The sequence below is a fragment of the Palaemon carinicauda genome, chromosome 28 (assembly GCF_036898095.1).
Source record: "Palaemon carinicauda isolate YSFRI2023 chromosome 28, ASM3689809v2, whole genome shotgun sequence".
NCBI classification, from domain to species: Eukaryota; Metazoa; Arthropoda; class Malacostraca; order Decapoda; family Palaemonidae; genus Palaemon; species Palaemon carinicauda.
In genome coordinates, this window is record NC_090752.1 from 40,856,277 (window position 1) to 40,879,998 (window position 23,722).

Consider the following 23,722-nt stretch of genomic DNA (forward strand, 5'->3'; position numbering starts at 1 on the left):
TTATCAAATTTACATATTCAAGAGGAATTCCATAATAACGCAGGATTCTCTACAAAATTGGCCGGTTCACACTATCAAAGACTTTTTCATAGTACACAAATGCCATCAAAAGTGGATTTCTTTATTCTATGCATTGCTGTACATCATGTCTTACAATGAAAATTTGTTGAGTACAACTTCTACCTTTTCTAAATCCTGCTTGTTCATTGATCTTTCTCTCTAATCTCTTTAGAATAAGCATACCACATATTTTCATGACTAACGTAAGTGTGAATCATCTGTAATTAATAAAATCAGTCAGGTCTCCCTTTTTGCCATTTTCAGTAATGTGGTCTCTTCATGCCAAATTCTACAAAATAATTGTAAGTATTCTGGGAGTCACTTCATTTTCAGCCAGTAACATCTCAGCAGTTATTTTATTGTAACCAGAGGCTTTCCATCTCCTGAGTTATCTAATGATAGCTTCGACTTCAAACAGACTGAATACATTCATGGCAACATCAAGGTCTTCATCAGTTTCAGGTATATCAATCAAATTATTCCCTTCGTATCTCCTATTCATGACCTCACTAAAGTGTTCCATCCAACATTGTCTTTCTTTCTTCAGTTGTTATAATAGACCCATTTCCCTTTTTGATGGGTATATGCTGCTGCTTCTTCTTTACCCCATTAAGATTTCATTAGTTCTTTGAGCAATTTTTACACCATAGCTACTCCATGAATTCATAGCTTTGTCAGCCTCAGCTGCTTTCCTGTAAATATACTCTCCACCTTGTAATTTTCATTACTTCCTTGAAAACTTTCAACAACCAATTTCTATCTTTGTCCCCTTTTTATAGTATCCTAAGTATCATTTGGTATCCATGGGTTTATCCTTGTAACTGCATGCCCCAAAACTTCACTACCAACTGACTGATATATGTTTTTAATATCACACCATTCTCTGTTAATTGCCTGCTCTTTGTCTCTTGAAGTCTCAAATACTGCAAATTGATTCCTACATTTAATTGCAAACGTTTCTCTGTGCTCTTCTTATAAAAGCTTAGTTGTATCAAACCTAGGTATTCTATCTACCTTTCTGTAGGGTGCATTCTGTTTTAATTTCAGTGTGGCAATGAGGAGGTGGTGATCACTACCAATATAATGTACACTACTTCTAGAGCTTCTTACATGTCTCAGAGTCCTCCTTCTCTATTAATGGCAATGTGATCTATTTGATTTTTGTAATTGCTGCATGGTGAAGTCCATGTATATTTGTGGAAGTCCTAGGGCTGGAAAAAGAGTAATCTACAATGGATAATTACAATCCACTTTGATTTTAATATGAAACTGAATGTCAATAATATTGTTCCTTGAATCCATACCTGTAATCTCTCCTTTCTGTTGCAATTTGTTCCATCATGAGGATGATGACAAACTTGATGCTTTTTCTTGTTGTGAGTGACATGAGAAACAAGTTTGGTGCTTCTTTCTTGTTATAAGTGACATGAGAAACAGGCTTGGGGACCCAAAGGGGGCATGGGTTTCTTCACTTAATGCTATCCCAGAACCTTGAACGTCCTGCTGAGGCATAAAGTGGCTTCAGCCTTGTCGAAAATTCAACTCAGAGGCTGTGTGGAGACAAACGAAAATGGCATGGGTGTTCTGAAGCTGTTGTACAGACCTCTTGAATGCTGGACTGACTCTGGCATAGGTATGATTGAAAACTAACAGGTGACTGGAGAGACTTTGATGAACACTTTTGGATTGAAGAATGCTCTGGAGCTGTGCAAATCATCTGAAGACCCATAGTTTTATGCAAAGTCAACTCTTGGACTTCTAAATGGTTGGGGTGTTATAACTGGTCGAGTGATAAGGAGATAAGAGCAGCTTTGTATTCAAACAATCAGGAACTAAAGTTCCTGAGGTTATGCCAGTGGAGGTACACTTCTGGAGGGAAGGCCTTTGAGCTCTGTTTACCATCTCTATGGACCAAGCTCTTAACTGGCCTGGTTGTCTGCCGGGAACTGTCCCTATGCCATAAAAACCTAAGGTAGTATTGGAAGATGTCTGGAGGCTCCCATTTAAGCAAGACGGTCTTTAAAGAAGAGAAGCGGAGAGTCCTCTCCCCACAGCGCGGAAGGTGACCCCAGGATAGGATACAATGAGGTTGTGAAACCAAATTAAGGGAGAAAGAATAAAATTCTTCCGTCAATCCACCTACCATTTCATTTACCCTATCTAAGCCTTGCTGTAAATAGGCTTGTACCTCAGGGGTAATTGGAGGAAGATACTGTGAGTGAGAGGGAACAGGAGTCTAAGATGATTAAGAATAAAAACAGACTAAAGCTTGGTCACCAGAAAGGCTGCTAGAAGCTGTTTCAGTAGATTCCATCTTAGTCTTTTTGTAGGTCTTTATCTCTTATAGCTTATTCATATAAGGTGAACATCTCTGTATTAGAGAGCCCATAAATCCTTACATTGATTCTCTACACAGGAAACTTGACCTCAAAAAGGGTATATATGCAAGCGAAACCAAATGTGATTCCAGAAAGACAATTGTTTCACTAACCCAAACAATACTGGACCTTATTTCAAAATAATCAGAACAGGACATACCTTAAGAATATTGGGAAATAACAACAATATCAACCTTAGAACATTGTAAAAACACAATCTAACAAACTCCAATAACCAATTGTATTTTGAAAGCCCATTGTACACATTGTACAAGATAAATAGAGGTTTGTAAAAATATGCTAGCATAACCTAGCAGTGATTAGAAGAAACAATATTACAGACTAAGTAAAACTCTTGGTTTTCCATTTTTCTTGTTGTCGAGTTCATGCTTGAAGCATATAGCATATGAATATATGAATATTGGGGAAGACTCATTTTAATAAAGTAAAAATAAAAAAAAACTGTCTGTATTTTACAAATAATTATTTTAGGGATACAAGTCTGTTTTCTGAGCAATTTCAATATTTTGTAATACACTTTTGGATGATTGTTTCTCTTATCAAACTAAAATTAATTTATTATTTTTACCACTCCTAATTGAATTATATGCAACCCATTTTTTATATAACAATTAAAATAATAAAGAGAGAACTCTTCTATAACCTTTAAAAAAATGTTCCTCACATTTTAGATTGCTTTCTATGGCAAATTTTCATTATTTATAGAGAAGCCACAATGAGTATCTAGAAAAAATGGAACATTATATTATCTAATTCCTATAAAATAAATGTAATCATTCAAATAAAGTTATAGGACATTTTTCATGACACTAATAGAATAATGTTTACTTATGAAATACTGGGAGCTCAAATATTTTCAACTCTTCTGTTGAACAGCGCCCCTTTCTCTATTATACATTGGGACACACTTTCTATACCTTGCTGATTTTAGCACAATGAATTACCACACGAGAATAAAGTTAAACTTACTTAAAATCTGCTAAAGAAGATTTGTTAGCAGCACTTGTAATGGCAAGCATTGCTTCAACTCCTTCATCAATATCTTGGACATGACTCTGACTCCTCACTGCCTTTTCTCCTTCCTCAGATCTAAATTAGAGACCATAAAACTTAATACAGTAACATATCGCAAAAATCACTATCAAAACCACAATTTCCCAATAAAAAAGTAAAAAGAAAAGTTGACTAACATGCTACTATTTATTGTCATTAAAATGACAAATTAGTTGATTTTTATTTTACCCGTAGCTATTTATATGGAGATACTACTTTCGGCAAAGCTGAAAGACAAGCAAATAAGACTTTTAGCGAGGGTTAACAATCCACCTGCTAGTTAGCGGGGAGGATGGGGAGGTAGTTTGCTACCCCGCTCACTCACAAACGTGGGTTGAGTACTGTAACCACTTTGCTTGGAGGTAGAACTTCTAGGGGGATAGGTGCTGGTGGGCCAATTTGCGTAAATACCTACCGGGTTACATTGTTAAGAAAAATACAAATTACTTCAAAATTTTTCATTTGTTCCATCATAAATACAAACTTACCCCTTGGGAAGGTATTAGTCCGGACCAATTTGTTTTATCGGCATTTGACCCAGGGTTTTCTCCGTACCTGCTCTGCACGTAACTGGTAGGAGCCCTTACATCTCCCTAAATACCGTACTACGCACAGTCAGTAATCTACGCAAGCTGTGCTTATGATACTAGCACTCTGACTGGTCCAGGTAAGATTTCTGCGAGTTATCAGACTCTTCCGAAGGTACCATGGACATTACCCAATCCCACATAGCCAAGGGGTATGGGGACGTAATGAGTATATCTTACTATACCCGGTTACACAAGGGAAAAGGTTCTACCTGCAGACAGTGGAGGTCAGCTTTGTAGAGCGTAGGTGCTATTACCCCCCCAGGGTGGAAGATGAAAGAAAGAGACAAGTCATTCTTTGTCATTCATCCCAGACTTAACCATAGTTAAACTCCTCCCTCCTTCATCTCCTACTTGTCCATCAAAGAGCCCGAGATTTTTAAACCATTTATTGTGTAGCCACCACAGGATCCATAGAGGTTGTCTCCATGTTCCTATGAGCCACATATTGCAGGAAAAGGGCGGTGAAGGCCATTTAATGCTGCCAGAAACGTGGTCGAGTATTATATGGCCCATCGCCGTGAATGAGACGTTAAGAGTGGCCCATGGGGTTCAGTGACTCTCTTGGCTAAAGGCAACAGGAGCAGGAGACCTGCCATCGAGGTCCAGTGAACATCTGCTCCTTGTAATACTGGATCAAGGTCTCCTTTCCGACTAGGGGTTTGTAGGCTCGAAACTCTGTATGAGAATGGGTGATGCCGACGTGGAGGAAAGGTTAATTCCTTTCGGTCTGAAGGCGAAGCTCAAGGACTAGCAGTGGCCTTTCATTGCCGACACCAAAAGAAGCTTTCCTCCTGAAGGTAAACAAGAAACTCCTCTAATGCTCGCATAGTGGCATCGAGGAGAGGGATACCCCTTCCATGATACCAACTACAGTCCACTTGCCCTGGACGGCCGAAACTGAAGATCTACGCAGGTATCCAGACATCCTCTTTGCAACCTGTTAAGGAAAAGACTCTCCGAGAGAGGAAGAGCTGGATAGTCTCCAGGCTTGAAGTCGCAGTGAAGATACTGTACTGCTTCGTGAAAGATGTTCACATGTGGCTGTTACAGTCACTGAGGGAGTTCTATTGGGATCTTCGTCGGGAGTTGCAGATAAGTCAACTGGGCGTGATGAGTCTGATGGCCTCCTCCCGAAGATCAAGGGTGGGTGATGGATGAATCTAATTCCCGTGGGATCTCTCAGGATCTACATCAATAGGTGAATAGTCTTCTGACGAGACAAGACTGCCGATGATGAAACCTGCTCTGAAAAGCAATGGCAGGGAAATGGGCAAATCCAATTCCCACGGGAAGGAATCCCCCGCAGGGGAGACCGACCAGGAAAAGGAAGATTCTCTCTCAGATGGGAAAGGCAACTACTGTTTGCTGTTGCTGTCGCCGATCCTTCCAGCAAGCAGAAAGATTGCTGTACAGTGATTGGTGGAGGGACTAGTCCCTCGGCAAGGGAGTGGGTGAATACCTCTCTTCGCTGGAATAATCCTCAGAAAGGGAGACCAACAGGTGAAAAATTTTCGGCGGGCGGGAAAAAAAACTACCAACATCTGCTGGTGTAGTCGGCGATTCTCCCCACAAGCAGGAAGATTGTTGACTACTGACTGGAGGGATACTCCTTCAGAAGGGAGAGTTCCTGCACCTACAGGCGATTACCTTGGCCCCACTCTCTGTTTCCCATCCACGATTAATTGACTGATTATTACATATTATCGTAACAGCAATAGCATTCATGCCAACAAATTTAGTTAAGGATTATTATACATTTCTCATTTCAAATCCTGATTAAATCTTATAAAATAAATTAGTCTCTACAAGAAACTTAAAAAGGTAATCCACATTGTATTCATGTCCCAAAATTTTAGATAGCATATAAATACCACTGCTATCCTTGCAATTATGAAAATGGCGCAATCTCTCGGTCAAGTAACTTGTGCACGGTTAATATATGCTTCACAGTCAATCTTCACAGAATGGCTGATGTTCTCCACTCGTCAAAAAGCTGGACGTCAATCTGGTGATCAATTCTCATTGGCACAAAACCCCTTCTCTAGACCTTTGCATATCAAAATATATCCCTGGGTAAGATGCCTTAACAATTTCACTCATATACTGATTTTCCAACTCCCAATAAAAGTTCCAAGTTTTTCTGAGTGCGGACTGAATTATGGGGTACCTATCTTCTGCAGGTACCATAAAGTTATTTCTTTGAAATATAAATCCGTAAGTTTAAGATCATATTCTAAATACAGAAATGACTTTCCAAAGGCTTCACAGAATTTCATAAAGCTCTCGACTCCATCCTTTGCAGCCGTATCGATGTCAGATCCTCAGGAACACCATCTCGTTCAAAGGAGACCAAATTGTGAAGCTTACACACTCCCGCAGAAATTTGGTACGTGATATACCAAATTTCTGCAGGAGCGTGTAAGTTTTACAATTTGACCTGCCTTGAACAATAAATGGCGTTCCCGAGGAACCGACGTCGGTCCGGCTGCAAAGGATGGAATCAAGAGCTTTATGAAATCTGTGAAGCCTTTGGAAAGTCATTTTTTTATCTAGATTTATCAATTTTTGTTGAATCTTTTACGAATTTCCAAATATTTTCTTATCAAATTTTCACCACCATAACATTTATATCAAAGTGTAGTTCCAAAACTCAATTTAGTTCTGAAGAAGGGTTGCGAAGTGATACGATACACGTGTCAACACCAAACAATAAATGGAGAAAAGTAAATGTATTTCTGCTGTTATCCTGAAAACTATCTACAGGACAGTCTGTCCGAAGAGAAACTATCATCGATTTCTGGATGTTATTAAGACATTGTCAATTTAATATAAATGTAGAGTAACATGCCCAAGTACCATAGTTAGAAGTGGCAAGGCATGGATAACCTGGATGGAATCGCAGAGGATGCTTCACCGAGGAGAGAATGATGGAGCCAAGAGACTTCAAGTTGTTGTGAAAAGTGATGCGGTTCCAGAAGACCTGAATTCAGGACCAATTTAGTCTTCAAATATGGAACTTCTGACGAATGAGTAAGCTTCCCGCACTAAGCTGCGTTGCAGGTTGAGGCCAGTTCTAAAAAGCTCTCCACCGACCCTTTTGCAACCTTGGAAGCTTGAGCTGCACTGGAGAAAGAAGAAAAATGGCATGGTAGGAGTTCAGAAACTGTTTCATTGCAAAGAATGCGGGAGTATCAAGACCACAATTTGTCATAAGGAAAGGTGCTGCTCCAAATGGAATTGAGTCTGAGATCAATGCAGATCACATACCAAATTTCTGCGGGAGCGCGTAAGATTCACAATTTGGTCTTCTGTGAACAAGAGATGGAGTTCCTGAGGAAACGACGTCGGGCCGGCTGCAAAGGACGGAATTAAGAGCTTTAAAAATTCTGTGAAGCTTTTGGAAAGTCATCTTTGTATTTAGAAAATGATCTTGAATTTTCGTATTTATATTTCAAAGAAGCTAAAGTTTTAATTTATCAATTTTCATTGAATGTTTTCCGAATTTCCAGATATTTCTGTATCAAACTTTCAGCACCATAACCTTTACAGTATATTAAAGTGTAGTCCCAAAACTCAATGTAGTCCTAATGAAAGGTTGCTGGGTTCACCCCAAAGGAACACAGTATGCCACTGTCCTTGTCACTATGCCTGAACATGAGGAACAAAGGAGAAGAAGAGGTGTTGCATAGACTGTACCACTCTTCGGGAAGAACGTCGTCCTCGTAGGGGAAATGTCATAATCATCAGCGTGCTGATCAGGAGCTGCCACAGGCACGGGAGAACAGGACTGTGACGGGGAAGGGACAGCAGATTCCACAGGAACGAACGGCTTTGCTCTTCTACGTCAGCTGTCTTAGCTGAAACGAAGACGTACAGCATCGCTAGCTGAGGAATAAAAAACATATGAAAGAAATCTCCCTCGGGAAGACCACCTAACCCGCGGATGGGGAAGGTGTCTCCCGAGAGAACAAAAACATACCAATGACTGCACGCTCCCTTTGCCGGCCGCCATCGTTGGAAGAAGTAAAGTGGCAGCGGGGGGGGGGGGGGGGGGGGGGGGGGGGGGGGGGGGGAACGGACACACACACACACACACACACACACACACACACACACACACACACTTATAATTATCATTATTACTCACTAAGCTACAAGCCTAGTCGGAAAAGCAGGATGCTATAAGCAAAGGGTCTCTAACAGGGAAAATAACTCAGTGAGGAAAGGAAAAAGGAAAAATAAAATATTTTAAGAATAGTAACAACATTAAAATAAATATTTCCTATACAAATTGTAAAAACTTCAACAAAACAAGAGGAAGAGAAATAAAATAGAATAATTTGCCTGAGTGTACCTTTCACCAAGAGAACTCTAACCCAAGACAGTGGAAGACCATGGTACAGAGGCTATGGCACTACCAAACACTAGGGAACAATGGTCTGGTTTTGGAGTATCCTAGAAGAGCTGCTTACCATAGCTAACGAGTCTATTCTACACTTACCAAGAGGAAGGTAGCCACTGAACAAATACAGTGCAGTAGTTAACCCCTTAGGTGAAGACAACTTGTTAGGTAATCTCAGTGTCGTCAGGTGTATAAGAATCTGTAAAGAATAGGTCAGACTATTCGGTGTGTGCGTAGGCAAAGGGAAAATGAGCCATGACAGGAGAGAAGGATCTAATGTAGTACTATCTGGCCAGTCAAAGGACCCTATAACTATCTAGCGGCAGTATCTCAATGGGTGGCTGGTGCTCTGGTCAACCTACTACCTACAATTAATTAATACAGCTGACGAAACAAAATACTTGGGAGGGCAACTCAACCTTACGGCGGGAAAGGGGTTCCCCAAGAGGGAGTAGACAACCTAATGACTATGCACTCCCTTCCCCGGCCGTGTATAGCTGTTGGCCCATCACCGCATGAAGGAGTGCGGAGTCGAGAGTTGAAAAAGTTAAATTACAAACAGTTATCATTTCAACTTAATTACTGAAGAAAACTATTCGGGAATGCAACCTAACCCGTATACCGGGAACAGTGTTCCCCGCAGAAGATCTGCTGGCCTCCCATGTAACGAGGGAGAGCGGTGTTGTCAGCGAGGAAGAGCAAGACCAAAGTAAGGCTCTAGGTAGGACGCAAGCGGTCTTCGTCCAAGAACTCGCAGGGAGAGAGCGACGTTAACATACAAACGGAGAAGGAGTATCCATACGATGACAACTTCCGAGCAGCGGAGGCCGAGTCACTCGGATGGCTACCAGCCTACAGTACATGTTGTCCTGTGTCCCGGAGGAGGAAGATTTTAAGAGAATATACTCTGCCCTTGAGAACCTTCTGCACTATGCTGTCACAAAAACAGCAACATTCACTGTAAAGAAAAACTTAAATATATATAAAAACATTACAATAATGTTTTCATAAATACAAAAAGAAAAAAACATAAGTTTAAGAAAAAAACACGTCAAATGGGGGTTAAGTTGGAGCGGAGACAGAGACAACGTCTCTCTTCCCAAGCCAAAAGCAAAGTGGTTACCTAGCCTAGTGAGTGAGTTAGAAGTAACGTTGTCCAACTTTCGTAGTCCATCCATTATATTGTAAAAGAAACAATGTGGGAGCGCATAAAGAGATTTAAACAAGGCAAGAAGAATATACTGTACATGAAAAGTTCTTATTAAAAGCATAACATTAAAATCTATCAAGTTTTGTAGCACTGAAAAATAATAAAAAATTGAAAACTATTGAAAATAGTTTTTACCAGACTGTCAAAACATTCGTATAAAAAATAAATCTTCAACCTCCTTCGTGTTATTTTCAACAGCAAATCTGAGATGACCAAATTTCCAGCAGGTAAAAACAAAAAATCCTATTTGATATCATACTGATTCTCTAATTGAAGTTAGAAAGATTATATACTGTAAGATTAAACTCACATATTTGAAAACATGAGTTGGGAATACAAAGACATTATACTGCACTATTAAAAAATAATATACTACATAATTTGTAAACAGTCTTACCGATTAACCATAACCTTGGTAAGGAGCATATACTTGAGTGCTTGTGATCTTTGTCTACGGGATGTGAAACCTGTCGCAGCTTCTTTGAAATATGAAAAGGCAGTTTCCATATCTTTTCCTTCAGCTACTTGCATAATACCTAAAATAAAATAATAAATATGCAGTACTATAAGCCAACACAAGCCAATAATGTATTAAAGCATTATAAAATTTAAGTCTTTTCACAACTAAAGTCTAAAAATAACACAAAGTTAATATCATACACAACTGGAAAATGGGAAGACAAGATATAGAATAGAAGAAATAAAAAAAGGCTATAATGTGATACAATTCACTTATTGGAAATTCTATCTCCCAGCTCAGGACCACATAGAGTATGACTATGCTTTTAATCACCAAGCAATTTTGAGAAAGTGTACCAAACAAATAGCTTTGACAATATATGCCCTGTCCTCTACACCCTAGACATGCATGATGCATCCCAAATGTCATCTAAAGGCAAAATATAGAAATAAGTGCATTTCTATATGAATGGGGAAAATTGCAATAATAATTATGATTAAGACTGTTAAGATGATAGAGAATTGACTTGTGAGAGATATTTTGGTTTGAGGAGGTATTCATGAGCCTTATCCGAATGAATATGTTGTAACCAGTATTCATGGAGTGACACTGATTTATATGAAGCTGAAAGAGTGCTCATTAAAGAGAAGAATTGACCAATGCTCATATGCCTCTGGCCATTCATCCAGTAGCAATCAGAGAAGGAAGAGTCATATGTTATTCATGATTTTGTCTTTTCTATTTTAAGTGCATATTTATCAAATTACAATACTATATACTGCATTTATGAGAGAGAGAGAGAGAGAGAGAGAGAGAGAGAGAGAGAGAGAGAGAGAGAGAGAGAGAGAGAGAGAGAGAGAGAGAATTTTATAGTAGCAACCCAAGCTAGGTTTGCTTTTTCCTTATACTTACATTATTTTTTATCTTATGAGTATTATCACCTGTTGTTTGAGGATATAAATGTGAGTGTATAAATTTGTTATTCAAGATTCTGCATTATCTATTTCCAGTGCATATTGAGAGAGAGAGAGAGAGAGAGAGAGAGAGAGAGAGAGAGAGAGAGAGAGAGAGAGAGAGAGAGAGAGAGACTTTATGGCAGCAACTCAAGCTAGATTTCGTTTTTTCTTATATGTACATTATTTTTTTTTATCATATGAGCATTATCACCTGCTGTTTGAGGATATAAACGTATGTTTGTGTGTGTAAATTCAGCGTTATTCAAGATTCTGCATTATTCATTTCCAGTGCATATTTATCAAAATCGATATCTATCAACAGAAACCACCTAATTTTCTTAGATTCTATTCTTTGCAGCTTTGATAGTTCACATTTATAGACCATCAAAATATCTTTAATTTATAATTTCATTTTTATCACGTAATCTTGCTGTGTGTACAGGTTTCTCTGTTTAGATTAATGGTTACCATAATGCTCTTTTTCCAGTACTTCACTTTCTTTTATACCTTTCCTACTGTACAGTATACTGTATAATGATGATGCAATAGCTCTCTCTCACATGATCATCTATACATAAGACAACTGTTGTTGAGAGAGAGAGAGAGAGAGAGAGAGAGAGAGAGAGAGAGAGAGAGAGAGAGAGAGAGAGAGAGAGAGAGAGATTACAACATCCATATACAGTAGAGTAAGAGAAGTAGAAAGGAAAGAGAAGAAATACTGGAATAAAAATGTCCTGGTAAGCATTGATCTAAACAGAGTACCTGAACATGAAGAGAGTACAAAAAAGTACAAATTTTATATTTGTATTTTTCCTATCTATACAAACCCGAGTCATTTAATGGGGTTACTACTAATCATGTTTTCTACGACTGGCCAATCAAAATTTGGTTGATTGCTTCTTATTTTGTGCTGGGTAAACACAGCACACGCGCAAGGAACAAGTGTGAGGCTGCTCATAGCGTCTCTTCACAACTCTCCTGGTCAAAGAGTTGTTTGGCAGTTGTGGCGGGACCTTCGGTAAATGACTCAGGTTTATATAGCTAGGAGAAATACAAATTATATAAAATTTGTAGTTTATTCCTATGCGGATACAGACTTCTGAGTCATTTAATGGGGAGTCTTCATTAGGAGGGAGTAGGACTCCGTGAAGTTATGAGGTAAATCCTTCCTCTACAGACAATCTAATTACTATAAGTTATAGCAGGAGATCAATCAACACTCATATAAGATAGTGTGGCAGGCTCGAAATGAAGAAAGGACAACTGATTCTTAATAGGTAAAAACTTTCTGTGATCTCATTACTAATAATAACCGTAAGTGATCAAGGAGAACCACCAGGGAATGTCGTAGCCGGCTTGCAGCAAGGAAAGGCTGATCAATCAGTTCCCAAAATCACAAATTTTAAGTAATTTGTATTTTTTCTAACAATACTTACCTCGAACTACTTTCTTAGTATCTGGGATCTCCTCCCAACTGACCAGAGTTTTGTGTAGTTTACCCCTAGTCCCGTTTTCTATGAGGGGTAACCTCAGGTGGAGTGGAACCTGCCCTGAGGCTATCCCCCAGGTCAGAGAGCATGCTTGCTCAGGTCTCGATCTCCAGTAAGTTCTTGATAGCTTAGGTATCTATGAAGTCCAGCAAGGCACTCGGGGTAGGATGGGCGGGCCATTAATCGAAAGTAGTTCGAGGTAAGTATTGTTAGGAAAAATACAAATTACTTAAAATTTGTGATTTGTTCCAACACAGAATACTTACCTCGAACTACTTTCTTAGGAGACTTATACCTTAGGAGGTGGGAGTGTCCTTCAGGACCTAGAGACCGTGACGAGAATAGAAGAGGAACCTAGGTAGGAGATTAGGTTCTGCTGACCTCAAAGAAAACACGAGAACAAGGGAAACTACGCAAAAAACCATCTTAGTGTCTATATAACTCACTTCTGCAAGAATCCTAGGAGACATCTCCTTCCAATGATAGTGTATCCCATGGCAGTTTCAGGGGGCTACCCGAGCCATTTCTGGTAAGGAAATAGGGGAAGGAAGAACAAGGGCTCAGGAAGGAACCTGTGTCTCTTGGACTCGCTACCCGCAGTTACCACTGAGGCTACGCCCTTAAACCATTTGGAGCGCGGAAATGACGGAACCGCCCAGGGACTTTCTCGAGTAGTCCTTCAAGCAGTGAGCCGTAAAGGTCGACTGGTTAGACCAAGTACCTGCCCGCAGGCTTTGGCCCACTGCCATGTTCTTCTCAAATGTCAAAGAAGCATTTAGACTCCTAATGCTGTGGGGTCTGGGCTTTCTTGGAAAGGGGACCCCTGCACTACTGTAGGGCCTGACGATCACTTGCCTTATCCAGAAGAAGAAAGTGTTCTTGGAGACTGGCTCCTTCACAGTCCCGAGGAAAATGAACAGAGACTTGATCTCGGGATGAAGTCTAGCTGTCCTTTCTAAATACTGCCATACTGCAAGTCCCTCGGGTTGTCCGAGCGAGGGATAGCTGGCACTGGGAACAATTCCATTTTGGGGTCCCAAACAACTGGATTCTGAGTCTTGGCTACGGAGGGTAAGAATCTGAAAGTAGAATCTCGCCAACCCTTCGAGTGTGAGATCTCGTACGACAGGCCAGGAATCTCACCTACTCTTTGCTAATGCCAGAGCTAAACGAAAGACTGCCTTGAGGGCGAGCTCCTTGTCTAGAATGTCTTTTAGAGGCTCGAAGGGAGGTTCCAAAATCAACTTCAAGTACCCTAGCCACATCCCCCTGGGGCACTCCAACGGCTTGAGGGAAAAACGACTGCTCGAAGCTCCTGAAGAGCGTAGAGATCTACCTGGAGGCACCCAGACCTATGTCCTTCAGGAGGAAGACTTGGGATGGACATGCCCACTTCGTCCCTGAAATAGACCAGGAAGTCTACTATCGTGAATGGAGGCCCCTAATGGCCTGATGTTCTTCGAGGAGCACCCCTTAGAAAAGGTAGCCCACTACGCCAGGTACACCTCGACTGACGAACGCTTCAGGTACCCTGCCATCCTTGATGCTGGCCTCGACGGAAATCCTTCCTTTTCAGGTGACGCTCGATAACCTCCACACGTGAAGGAGTGACCAAGGGTTTTCGTGGAACCTCTGGAAGTAAGGCTGCCGGAGAAGGTCTGGTCTGTCTGGAAGTGTCCCAGGTGTAAGGCATGCCAGTTCCTTTAGATCCGCAAACCACTCCCTCTCTGGCCACCAGGGCGCTACCAAAGTCACCCACAGGTTGGCCGTCCGTCTCATTGGAAGGCATCCTCGAACGCTGCCGCTGAATCTGGCACAGGAAAACAGAACACGGAGAGCTGTGCGTTTAGTCTCGTGGAGAAGAGGTCGAACAACGGCGAGCCCCACTTCAGGGAGAGGGTTTTGACCACTTCTGGGTGTAGGGACCACTAGGGCCCTACCACTCGACCCTTCCAGTTGAGGCCACCGGCCAGGACGTTCCTCTTCCCCGGAGAGAACCTGGCTGAAAAATTTAATTTGTTCCACTTCAGCCCATCCTAGGAACTCCACCGTGAGATTGCACCGTTCCTTCGACTTTAGTTCTCCTTGCTCATTCACGTAGGCCACCACCGTGGCGTTGTCGCACCCCGGATACTTGGAGCTTCCCGGGGGTAGATGGACGATCCTCATCTCCAGCACGTATATGTGCAGGTTCGTCTCCTCGACTTCCCATTTACCTTTTGCCATTTTGTCGAGAAGATGAGCACCCCATCTCTCCTTGGATACGCCAGTGAACAGGAGCATCTCCGGAGGGTCGGCAGAAAAGGCCATTCCCTTGAGGGTGTTCGTTCCGATTGCTACCACCCCAGGACCTCCTTCGTCTCTGGGGACACCAGGACTATCTAGCGAGGGGAGTCCTCTCAGTCTTAGCCAGACCTTGGCTCTCCTGGGTTGGCCCGACAGGAAGGGCCAGAGTATCTGTTTCAGGGTGTCCCGTTTCTCCGCGGAGGGGAAGGACCTCGCCATCCGGGAGTCTAGAACCAACTCTAGGTAGGTCATCCTGGTGGAGGAAATCAGCCGGGACTTCTCCAGGTTGATGATGATACTCAAGACGTTGTAGAACTGCAGGAGCTTCTCGTCTTGCTCCCTCAGTACTTTCTCTGGGACTGAAAGCAACAACCTGTCACCTAAGTACCGAATCTGGCGGACGTCCTGTTCGTACGCCCAGCCTGAAACTGTTGAGAAGACCTTCGTGAAGCCCTGAGGACTGTCGACAGTCTGAAGCATAGGGTTTTGAACTGCCATGTTTTGGTACTCCAATTTACCCTTAGGAACCTCCTGTTGGAGGGATGAACAGGGACCTGGAAGTAGATGGCTTTGAGGCCTATGGACCTCAGCCGTCCTCCTCCTTCAAGGTCGCTAGGACCGACTTCGGAGTGTCCATCTTGAAGCCGGTGTTGTACACGAATTGTTGAGGGCTGAAAGGTCTCCAGAACTCTGTCGCCTTTTCCACCAGGAAGAGGCTGTTGTAGAACCCTGGACTCGGTTCTCGACTGGTTCTACTGCCCCTTTCGCCAGCATTGCCGAGCCTTCTTCCTGCAATACTGCTACTCTCCAGGGGTCTCTGGATGCCAACCACTCCCCCTGTTGATCTGGGATCCGAGGTGGAGGTCCGCTAGGAAGGGAAGCTTGTACCCCTCCTTTAGTACTGCTACGGTCCCCGGATCCGCTCCGTGGTCCCGCCATGCTTGCCAATATCGTTTGAGGCATCCCCCCACCTAAGGCGCCAGCAGGAGTAGGGGGGGGCCTCCCCTCCTAACTCCTTCGAGAGCCACGGCCTGAACGCCCTCTCCTGGAGTCTGAGTAGGAGGGTATGAAGGTTAACTGGGGAGTCGAAGCTCCCTTATGGGGGGCAAGGCAAGGGAAAGATTACCTGTTCCAACTTCTACATCCGACGGGCGGACGGAGCCGAAGAGGCACTGGGCAAAGGTGCGGGGCTCCCTCTCCAGCGGTCACCGAGACAGGCACTGGAGAGGCAATAGCCCCGTTCGACCCGCTCGGGGAAAAACCACTCTGCCTTCGTCACGGATGGAGCCGTCATGGGCCTACCCCCTCCCGGGGAAATCCGTGGGGTTTAAGCACCCTGCCATGTCAGAGGCCTCTTCTGATGCTTGGATGGGGCTGGCCGGGACAATGGCACGGCTGGCCCCATCACGGATGGAGCCGCCGGAACGGAGGTATGCGTCATGGGTGCGTCAGCGGCCACCTCCAATGCTTGGATGGGACTGGCCGGGACGATGGAGCGGCTAACTCCATCACGGATGAAGCCACTGGGACGGGGGTACCCGTCATGGGTCTACCCCTTCCCGGGGAGATCTGTGGGGTTCGGGGACACAGGGTCGCACTGGGTAAGAGAGAGCGCCGAGATGTTATCACGGCGCGACCAGAGATCTTACTGGAGATCGAGACCTGAGCAAGCATGCTCTCTGACCTGGGGGATAGCCTCAGGGCAGGTTCCACTCCACCTGAGGTTACCCCTCATAGAAAACGGGACTAGGGGTAAACTACACAAAACTCTGGTCGGTTGGGAGGAGATCCCAGATACTCCTAAGAAAGTAGTTCGAGGTAAGTATTCTGTGTTGGAACAAAGGTAATTTCACCAGGGATGACGTAGTATGAACATCTAGTGTTATATAATAAACAGGAGGGCAATTTTAGTACAGGTAGTCGTCGACTTACGACAGAGATAGGGACCGAGAGATGCGTTGTAAGTCGATTTTGTCATATGTCGCATTAAAAAGTGAAGTTTTCGTAGATTTATCATGATGTGTTATGATTCGGCAATCATCTCGATCATATTTTATCAATATTTTCTTACTGTCTATCATTATTCCATTTTTTTGTTTCATAGGATATCATATGCTCTATTAATGCATTTTTGTACTCTATTTTCCAATTTTGTTAACATTTTACCAATCGAGAAGTACATAAAATTTTGTTTAACTTTGGTTATGATCAGCTGATCTGAAAGCGCCGCTACCTATTTTATCAAAATATGGGGTACATACATACAGTATGGCATATTTTTTTTTTTTACATATATAATTTCTTAACTTATTAGAAATATCTTCATGATGAATATTACACCATCACCAATATGTTACAGGAAATCAGTTTCCATAGTTTGTCTTGTTATTAGGTATAATGCAAAATCGTTGTAGCTCTTTCCCTGTGCATGTTCTCGCTCTCGCAATCGTATAAGGGTAGTTAATTTTTAAAGCTTCATACAGTATTCAATTTTTAGTTCAATATTAAGCCCTCATATTTCATTAGACATTATTGTGTTTAATTATGGTTTATTAAAGCACGTTTATATTTTATTTTTCAATTTCTTGATCATATCATTAATCAACAAACCCTTTTGATTTACCTTCGGATGGCATCAGCTGATCTCCAGGTCACGCTGCTGTCTTACGATTATGCGCACATATAGTACGAATAACACTGATTTCTATAATTTTCTTAACATTCGAAATCTCTCCAAATTGAATATTACAACAGTGCCAATGTGTTATAGGGCATCACATTTTCCATACAGTTCGTTTAAAGACCTTATTTTTGGGCTCAGGCCATGTCGTCCTGATGGAAGGTTCCTTTAAGTAGCTTCCTACGGTATATTTGACCACAGTGATATTCCCAGAGAATTTAACTTAAGGTCTCCAGAATTCTAACTCCTGGCGCTAATATCCTTAAAGTTTCCTTTAAGGATATCGCATAATATCAGGGGACGTATTCTTGACACGCCACATAGCAATCTGCACCACGCATAGCGTTTACGCTTCGAGGGGGAAAGTGGCAAAATAAAAGAGGAGCCGTTATAAGGTTCCCTTCCTCCGTTACTGTTTGAGTACCTAGATGGTGCCATCATCGCCGCCATCTTTATTTCCTTTTTCTGTAGCGAATTCGCTCGGTGGTTTTCCCAGTAGCTCTCTCAGTATTTCGGATTTATCATGCAATCTCCAGCTTCTTCTGCCTCTGGAAAGTTGAGTATTCGATCTTTACTTTGTATAAATTTAGCTCCTGCCGTAAAGTAAAAAACTGAATCAAAATTAAGCTAATTTTTGGCAGAGCTATTGCCTGAACCGGAGGCATCTTCGGCGCTGTCGTTCTTAACGCATGAGTTATTTAGTTAGCCAGAACGACTTTCCCGGTATAATAGCATAAATAAAATTAGCTATTTATTCTTCACTGCTAGGAATTAATTATATTATGCCGATAGTATTCACATTAGCTTCGGCGATTTAGGTAGCCGATCTTGTGTACGCTAGGCCTCCTAGTTTACTTTCATGCATGCAATAATAAGTGTTCCTGGTGTTATTGAAATTAAATGAAGATATTAGGTAATTTATACATGTAAGATATATCGATTGCATATAAATATTCCTCTTCTAAGATAGTATACGAGAGCGCTTCAATGAGTTAGGTAGTCGATTTCACTGTCACTAGGCTAGTAGCCTAGGGGCTTTAGTATACTTTCATACATACTCCCCGGTTACCCTCATGTATAGGGTAATCCCTCCTTCCCTCTGAGTGTAGCCTTAGGCTACAATCCTAGTTAGTCGTGCCTCGAGTTGTCATTCAGGCAAGACTAGGCTAGGGTTTTTCTGTCCCTTCCATTAGCTGCAGATGGTAAGCTTTGGGTTTAGGTCAGACCTCAGAGAACATAGTCGTGTGCCGGCAGCTGGTAGGCAGGGTGAATAGATTCCCCTGTCGGTTTATGTTGTCGGCATAGGAGGCTAAGCCTCCCTACACTGCACTTGAAGAAGTCATATGATTTACCCCCTTCTCCCTGTGGTTTAGTAGACTAGTCCTGTGCTTGCAGACCCTAGGCTGAAGAATAGATATTCTTCTGCTGCCTAGGATGGCGCCGGCACTGGAACTCTGTTTCTCTCTGGTTAAAGGTGGCGGCTAGATGGCTGCCGGCCCCCTTTACTATATTGGCAGACTCTAGGCTGGGAAATATATTCTCCGTCCGTCTAGGATGCCGCCGATACTGAAACAGAACTTCCATAGGGTGTGGTAGGACCAGCAATCTGCCGGCTCCTCTCACACCTTATACAGGACCCTTTTTCCCTCCCCTCTCTTTAGTGATATCCTAGCCATCACAACCCTTTGGCTGTCGTCCTGCAATCTTTCCGCTTGCCGGCAGGTTGTAGGCCCGGCTCGGGCTTCTGCTTGTATGGCCTAGTCGCTCAGCTTTCCCTTTCGGACACAAACCTCCGGGATAGCTGTGTTGACGGGACCAGCTACCGGCAGAAGATCCCTTTACTATAATGTTCTTCAATCCTCTCTTGGATTGCCATTTACATCCTTGTGTCCGGCAGTGACCGACAATGGAGGTGGATGGGTGGAAGCCTGAATATCCTATATTCTCCCCTTCCATTAGAACCCTCATTCCGGAGGAAGAAAGTGAGACAGTGCTCTTACATGATACATCATCCTTCACTCCTTGCTTTCTCTCTCTCTTTCAGCTAGTGCCGCCAGGTACTAACCTAACTGGCGGCTGCCGGCCACTACCCTAGCCGGCAAGATGCTGGCTAGATTTGTGCGCCGACAGCCAATGATCCGTTGACACAACTGACTTAGCCGGCAAGAGCCGGCAGAGTTCTACTACCGGCCACTACCCTGTCAAATAGAATGATGACTGGGCTAGTGTGCCGACAGCCGGGGACCCGCCGGCGACCAGCAAGCTGCTGACAAACCGGCGGGTCGCCGGCCACCATTCTAGTCGATGTTGTGCCAGCTGAACTGTGCCCTAGGTGCTAGCCTTGCCGGCATGTTGCCGGCTACAACTACAGTATATGTCTATACAGTAGCCAGTATATTTGCAGTATAGATCATACTGCAAACAGAAAACTATGGTATAAAGGTATACAGTAGTTAATTTTCCAAAATACACTGTGTGTCCAGGTGCAGTCTATTGTTAAGACCAGATAAAATAAGGAAAGAAATTCTCTTTCCATATACTGATAGATGATCAGTTACGAACGACTCTCATTATTAATCCTTTATGGACGTTGGTGTTAAGTTATACGTATCTATCATTATAAGTTAGACCCCTTCCAATGGGCCTCCTGAGGAAGATAAGCCTAGGCTTTAATATTGAGGGAGGTCACAGCAATTGGCTGGGCAGGAAACACAAGTACAGTGGAACCTCTACACACGAACGTATCTACATCCGAATTTTCCAACACCCGAAGTAAAATTCAAGCAATTTTTCGACTCTACACCCGAATTTTATTTCGACACACGAAGTAAGCAATTTTCGTCGTACCGGTTGTATCCGAATTTTTCGACACGCGAAGTACAATTCGAACACGTTCCTACTCTACACCCAAATTTTTTTTCGACACCCGAAGTAAACAATACAGTACCCGTACGCGTAGATGGTACTCATAGCGCCGGATGTATTTTTTATTTCCGCCGATAGAAGGCAGCACTTCGACCTCGGAGGGACCCTCAATTAGCGTGGCTTGGGTCATTCCTCTGTTCTCGTCGGCTTCGTGTGGTTGTGCCCCGTGCGTTCTGCTATTAACTGTATTTCTGGGTCGACCTGTGACGCCCGGTGAAAAGAGTCCTTCCTTACACTTTTCTGATATAAATACTTCCAAATATACCAGAGAAATTAAAGTATGGAATGCAGAGGTTACTACCCTCGCGCGAACACCCTGTGGGCGTCGTTTATAAAGCAGGGGCGTGTGAAAACCACTATTCACAGGCTGTCTTCCATTTAGATAATTCCTTCATCAAAGGGGAGGGCCGTAACAGAGGCCCTATCTACTTTACCTGAACTATCCTACCGACGCCCGATGCTAGCGCCATCTAGACTTCATCCTTCTGTTGGACTTCGTAAGCGCCGTTTTGTTTTTGTGTGCCGCTTGGATTTTTAGCTTTTTTCGTGTAATTTCATCATGACTGAGGCTCTTCTTACTCCTGCACCACTGTTAAGTACCATAAATTGTTTTGCCAGGTTTGTTAGTACCGGGCTAGTGTTATATTTATTTATTTGAGTGTTTTTTTAGTGCGTACAGTTTTGGCCTTCCAGGATAATGGCGGCCATTGTTCCTGTACGGTTTGGTGTTTTCTTGTTTTGCCCGTTGGTACTCTTGTCATCTTAGGTTCATTATCCTTTTAATTTCAGGCCTTATGCCATTTATATTATGATATTTTGAACAGTTTATATTTCCAGTCTTGGTACTTTTTAGCGCTTACGAGTCCGTATCCTGGCGAACCAAGAATAGCGATCGAGGCTTTGTTATAGTTGAGTTATTCCGATTGGCAGTATCATATTTTCGTCAAAATTTTACTCTTTTTTTCGTTCTCGTTTCGCTATTCTTCGTTCGTCTCTTTTTATTGTTTTTTGTTGGTCATGGACCTTTCTTGGACTCTTTTCACCGGGTGTCACAGGTATCTCCCCAGAAATAGATTTTTCCTTTGTCAAAATCCCTTTTTAATCGTGATTTTCTACGTACATCCTTTTATGGTTTTTTACGTAAAGCATGGGTCCTAAAAGGCTTAGTTTCACAAGTGGTAGTGGTAGTGGTGAGAAAAGGAAGAAAGAAATGCTTTCTTTAGAAGTAAAGCAAGAAATCATTGAAAAGCATGAGCATGGCGTCCACGTGAATGAACTGCTTTGTCCATCTAAAGGCGGAACCAGTATCCAAAAAGGAGACAGAGCCGAAAGAGGTCATAGTGCTTGACCATACAAAAGCTCAAGCTTTGTTGGCCAGGAGTCTGAAGGACAGGGGCTTCACTAATTCTAAGGTGCCAGCCCTGAGTAAGAAACACCCTTCCTTTCTTGCTCCTGCAACAATAGCCTTCCCCTTTGTGGAAAAAGGATTCAAGGCGGTGATGAAGGCAGTGGAAGCTGGGAAACCTTGCCCTACACCGGAGGAGTGTAGGCCCCTTTCCCTAGCCCTGCCGACAGATCACAAGGACTGGAAGGATATACAGCTTACCTTCTCAGTCGGGAAATTGGAGGCGGATATCGCTGGACATTAGTTCAGTGAAAACCTCACTAATTTGTTTGATTTTCTCCTGTGTAGGGAGCAGGAGACGAAGGAAAGGCTTGCTGCCTCTCTGTCCCTCCAGACCACCTTGGAGGCAATGGCTAGTGAGCACAGATCCCCGGACATGTTCATGGTCGTGGCCAAAACACATTTGGCAACCCTGATCAAAGACCTTTATGGCTTTGTTAGGGCTAGAAGGGCCTGCAGGGAGTTCGTGTTTGCCTCGGCTGCGGTAAGACACGAACCCAGGAAGTTGATATCTTCCAATATCTGGGGAAAGGACCTCTTCCCTAGCGAAGTGGTCAAGGAGATAGTCAACAAGGCCGCTACGGAGAACAGGAACCTTCTCCAAAAGTGGGGCATGTCGGCTAAAAGGAAGTCTTACCCGGATGAGGGTCCCCAACCGAAAAGGAAGACGAAGAGGCCAAGGTTGCCCTCTCGCCCCGCAAGACAACAGCAGCAACTTCCCATGACCGCGGTGCCCCAGATGGTGGCACAGCCCCAACCCACTTACCAGATGGTACCCCAGCAGGTGGTGACTCAGTCACCAGCCTTTACTCCTGCCTATGAGAGGCAGACCACTACCTTTCGCCTTAAAGGTAGAGGGTTAAGTAGAGGTTCCTCTAGACGTCCCTCAAGAGGAAGAGGGGGTAGGGGAGGACGCGGTCAAGGAAGCAAGTCCTCCGTACACCAGAAGCAATGAGATGCTTCCGGTAGGAGGAAGACTCCAACTACTCCGGGATCGTTGGACCTTCGATCCCTGGGCCCACAGTCTGATCAAGAACAGACTAGGTTGGAGTTGGAAGACAGCTCCACCATCATTTCCTCAATTCTTCCAACACTCCACCCCCTTTCTGGAAGAATATATCCGAGAACTTTTGAGCAAACGTGTGATAAGGAAGGCAAAGTCCATCAAATTACAAGGAAGGCTGTATTGTGTTCCCAAGAAGGACTCAGACAAACTCAGAGTCATTCTGGTCTTGTCGCCACTCAAGTTCATAGAAAACGACAAGTTCAGGATGCTGACCCTTCAACACATAAGGATCCTATTGCTCAAAAGGGCATACACATTCTCCATAGACATGGCAGATGCCTACTGGCACATTCCGATCAATCGCCAACTCTCCTCCTACCTAGGATTCATGCTACAAAAAAGAAAGTACGCTTTCAGAGCCATGCCCTTCGGACTAACCATAGCCCCAAGGATCTTCACGAAGCTTGCAGATCCAGTCGTTCAACAACTACGCCTAGAAGGTGTCCAGGTTAGGGCCTAACTGGACGATTGGCTGGTGTGGGCAGCATCCGAGACAAAATGTATGTAAGCATCCAAGAAAGTGATCCAGTTCCTGGAACATCTGGGATTCAAGATCAACATCATCGACTATCTCCAGCTCAGAAGTTTCAATGGCTAGGTATACATTGGAACTTACAGTCACATCACTTCTCCATTCCATTAAAGAAGAGGAGAGAGATAGCAGGATCTGTCAAAAGACTACTGAAATCCGTCAGGATATCAAGACGCCAATAGGAGAGAGTGCTGGGCTCCCTTCAGTT

General features: G+C 43.2%; 1 protein-coding gene across 2 annotated transcripts in view; it reads right to left on the bottom strand.

Moving 5' to 3' along the window:
- LOC137621518 (serine/arginine repetitive matrix protein 2-like) overlaps nt 1-23,722 on the bottom strand; it is a 143,516-nt gene that overhangs the window by 29,650 nt on the left and 90,144 nt on the right. The window contains exons 6-7 of one of the 2 annotated variants that reach the window (XM_068351872.1): nt 10,112-10,250; nt 3,429-3,548 (exon numbers count right to left, since the gene is read on the bottom strand). In XM_068351872.1, the coding sequence (XP_068207973.1) occupies nt 3,429-3,548; nt 10,112-10,250 (259 nt within the window). Of the gene's footprint in view, nt 1-3,424; nt 3,549-10,111; nt 10,251-23,722 lie in introns of both variants that reach the window. The other variant, XM_068351873.1, reaches the window with a different exon arrangement.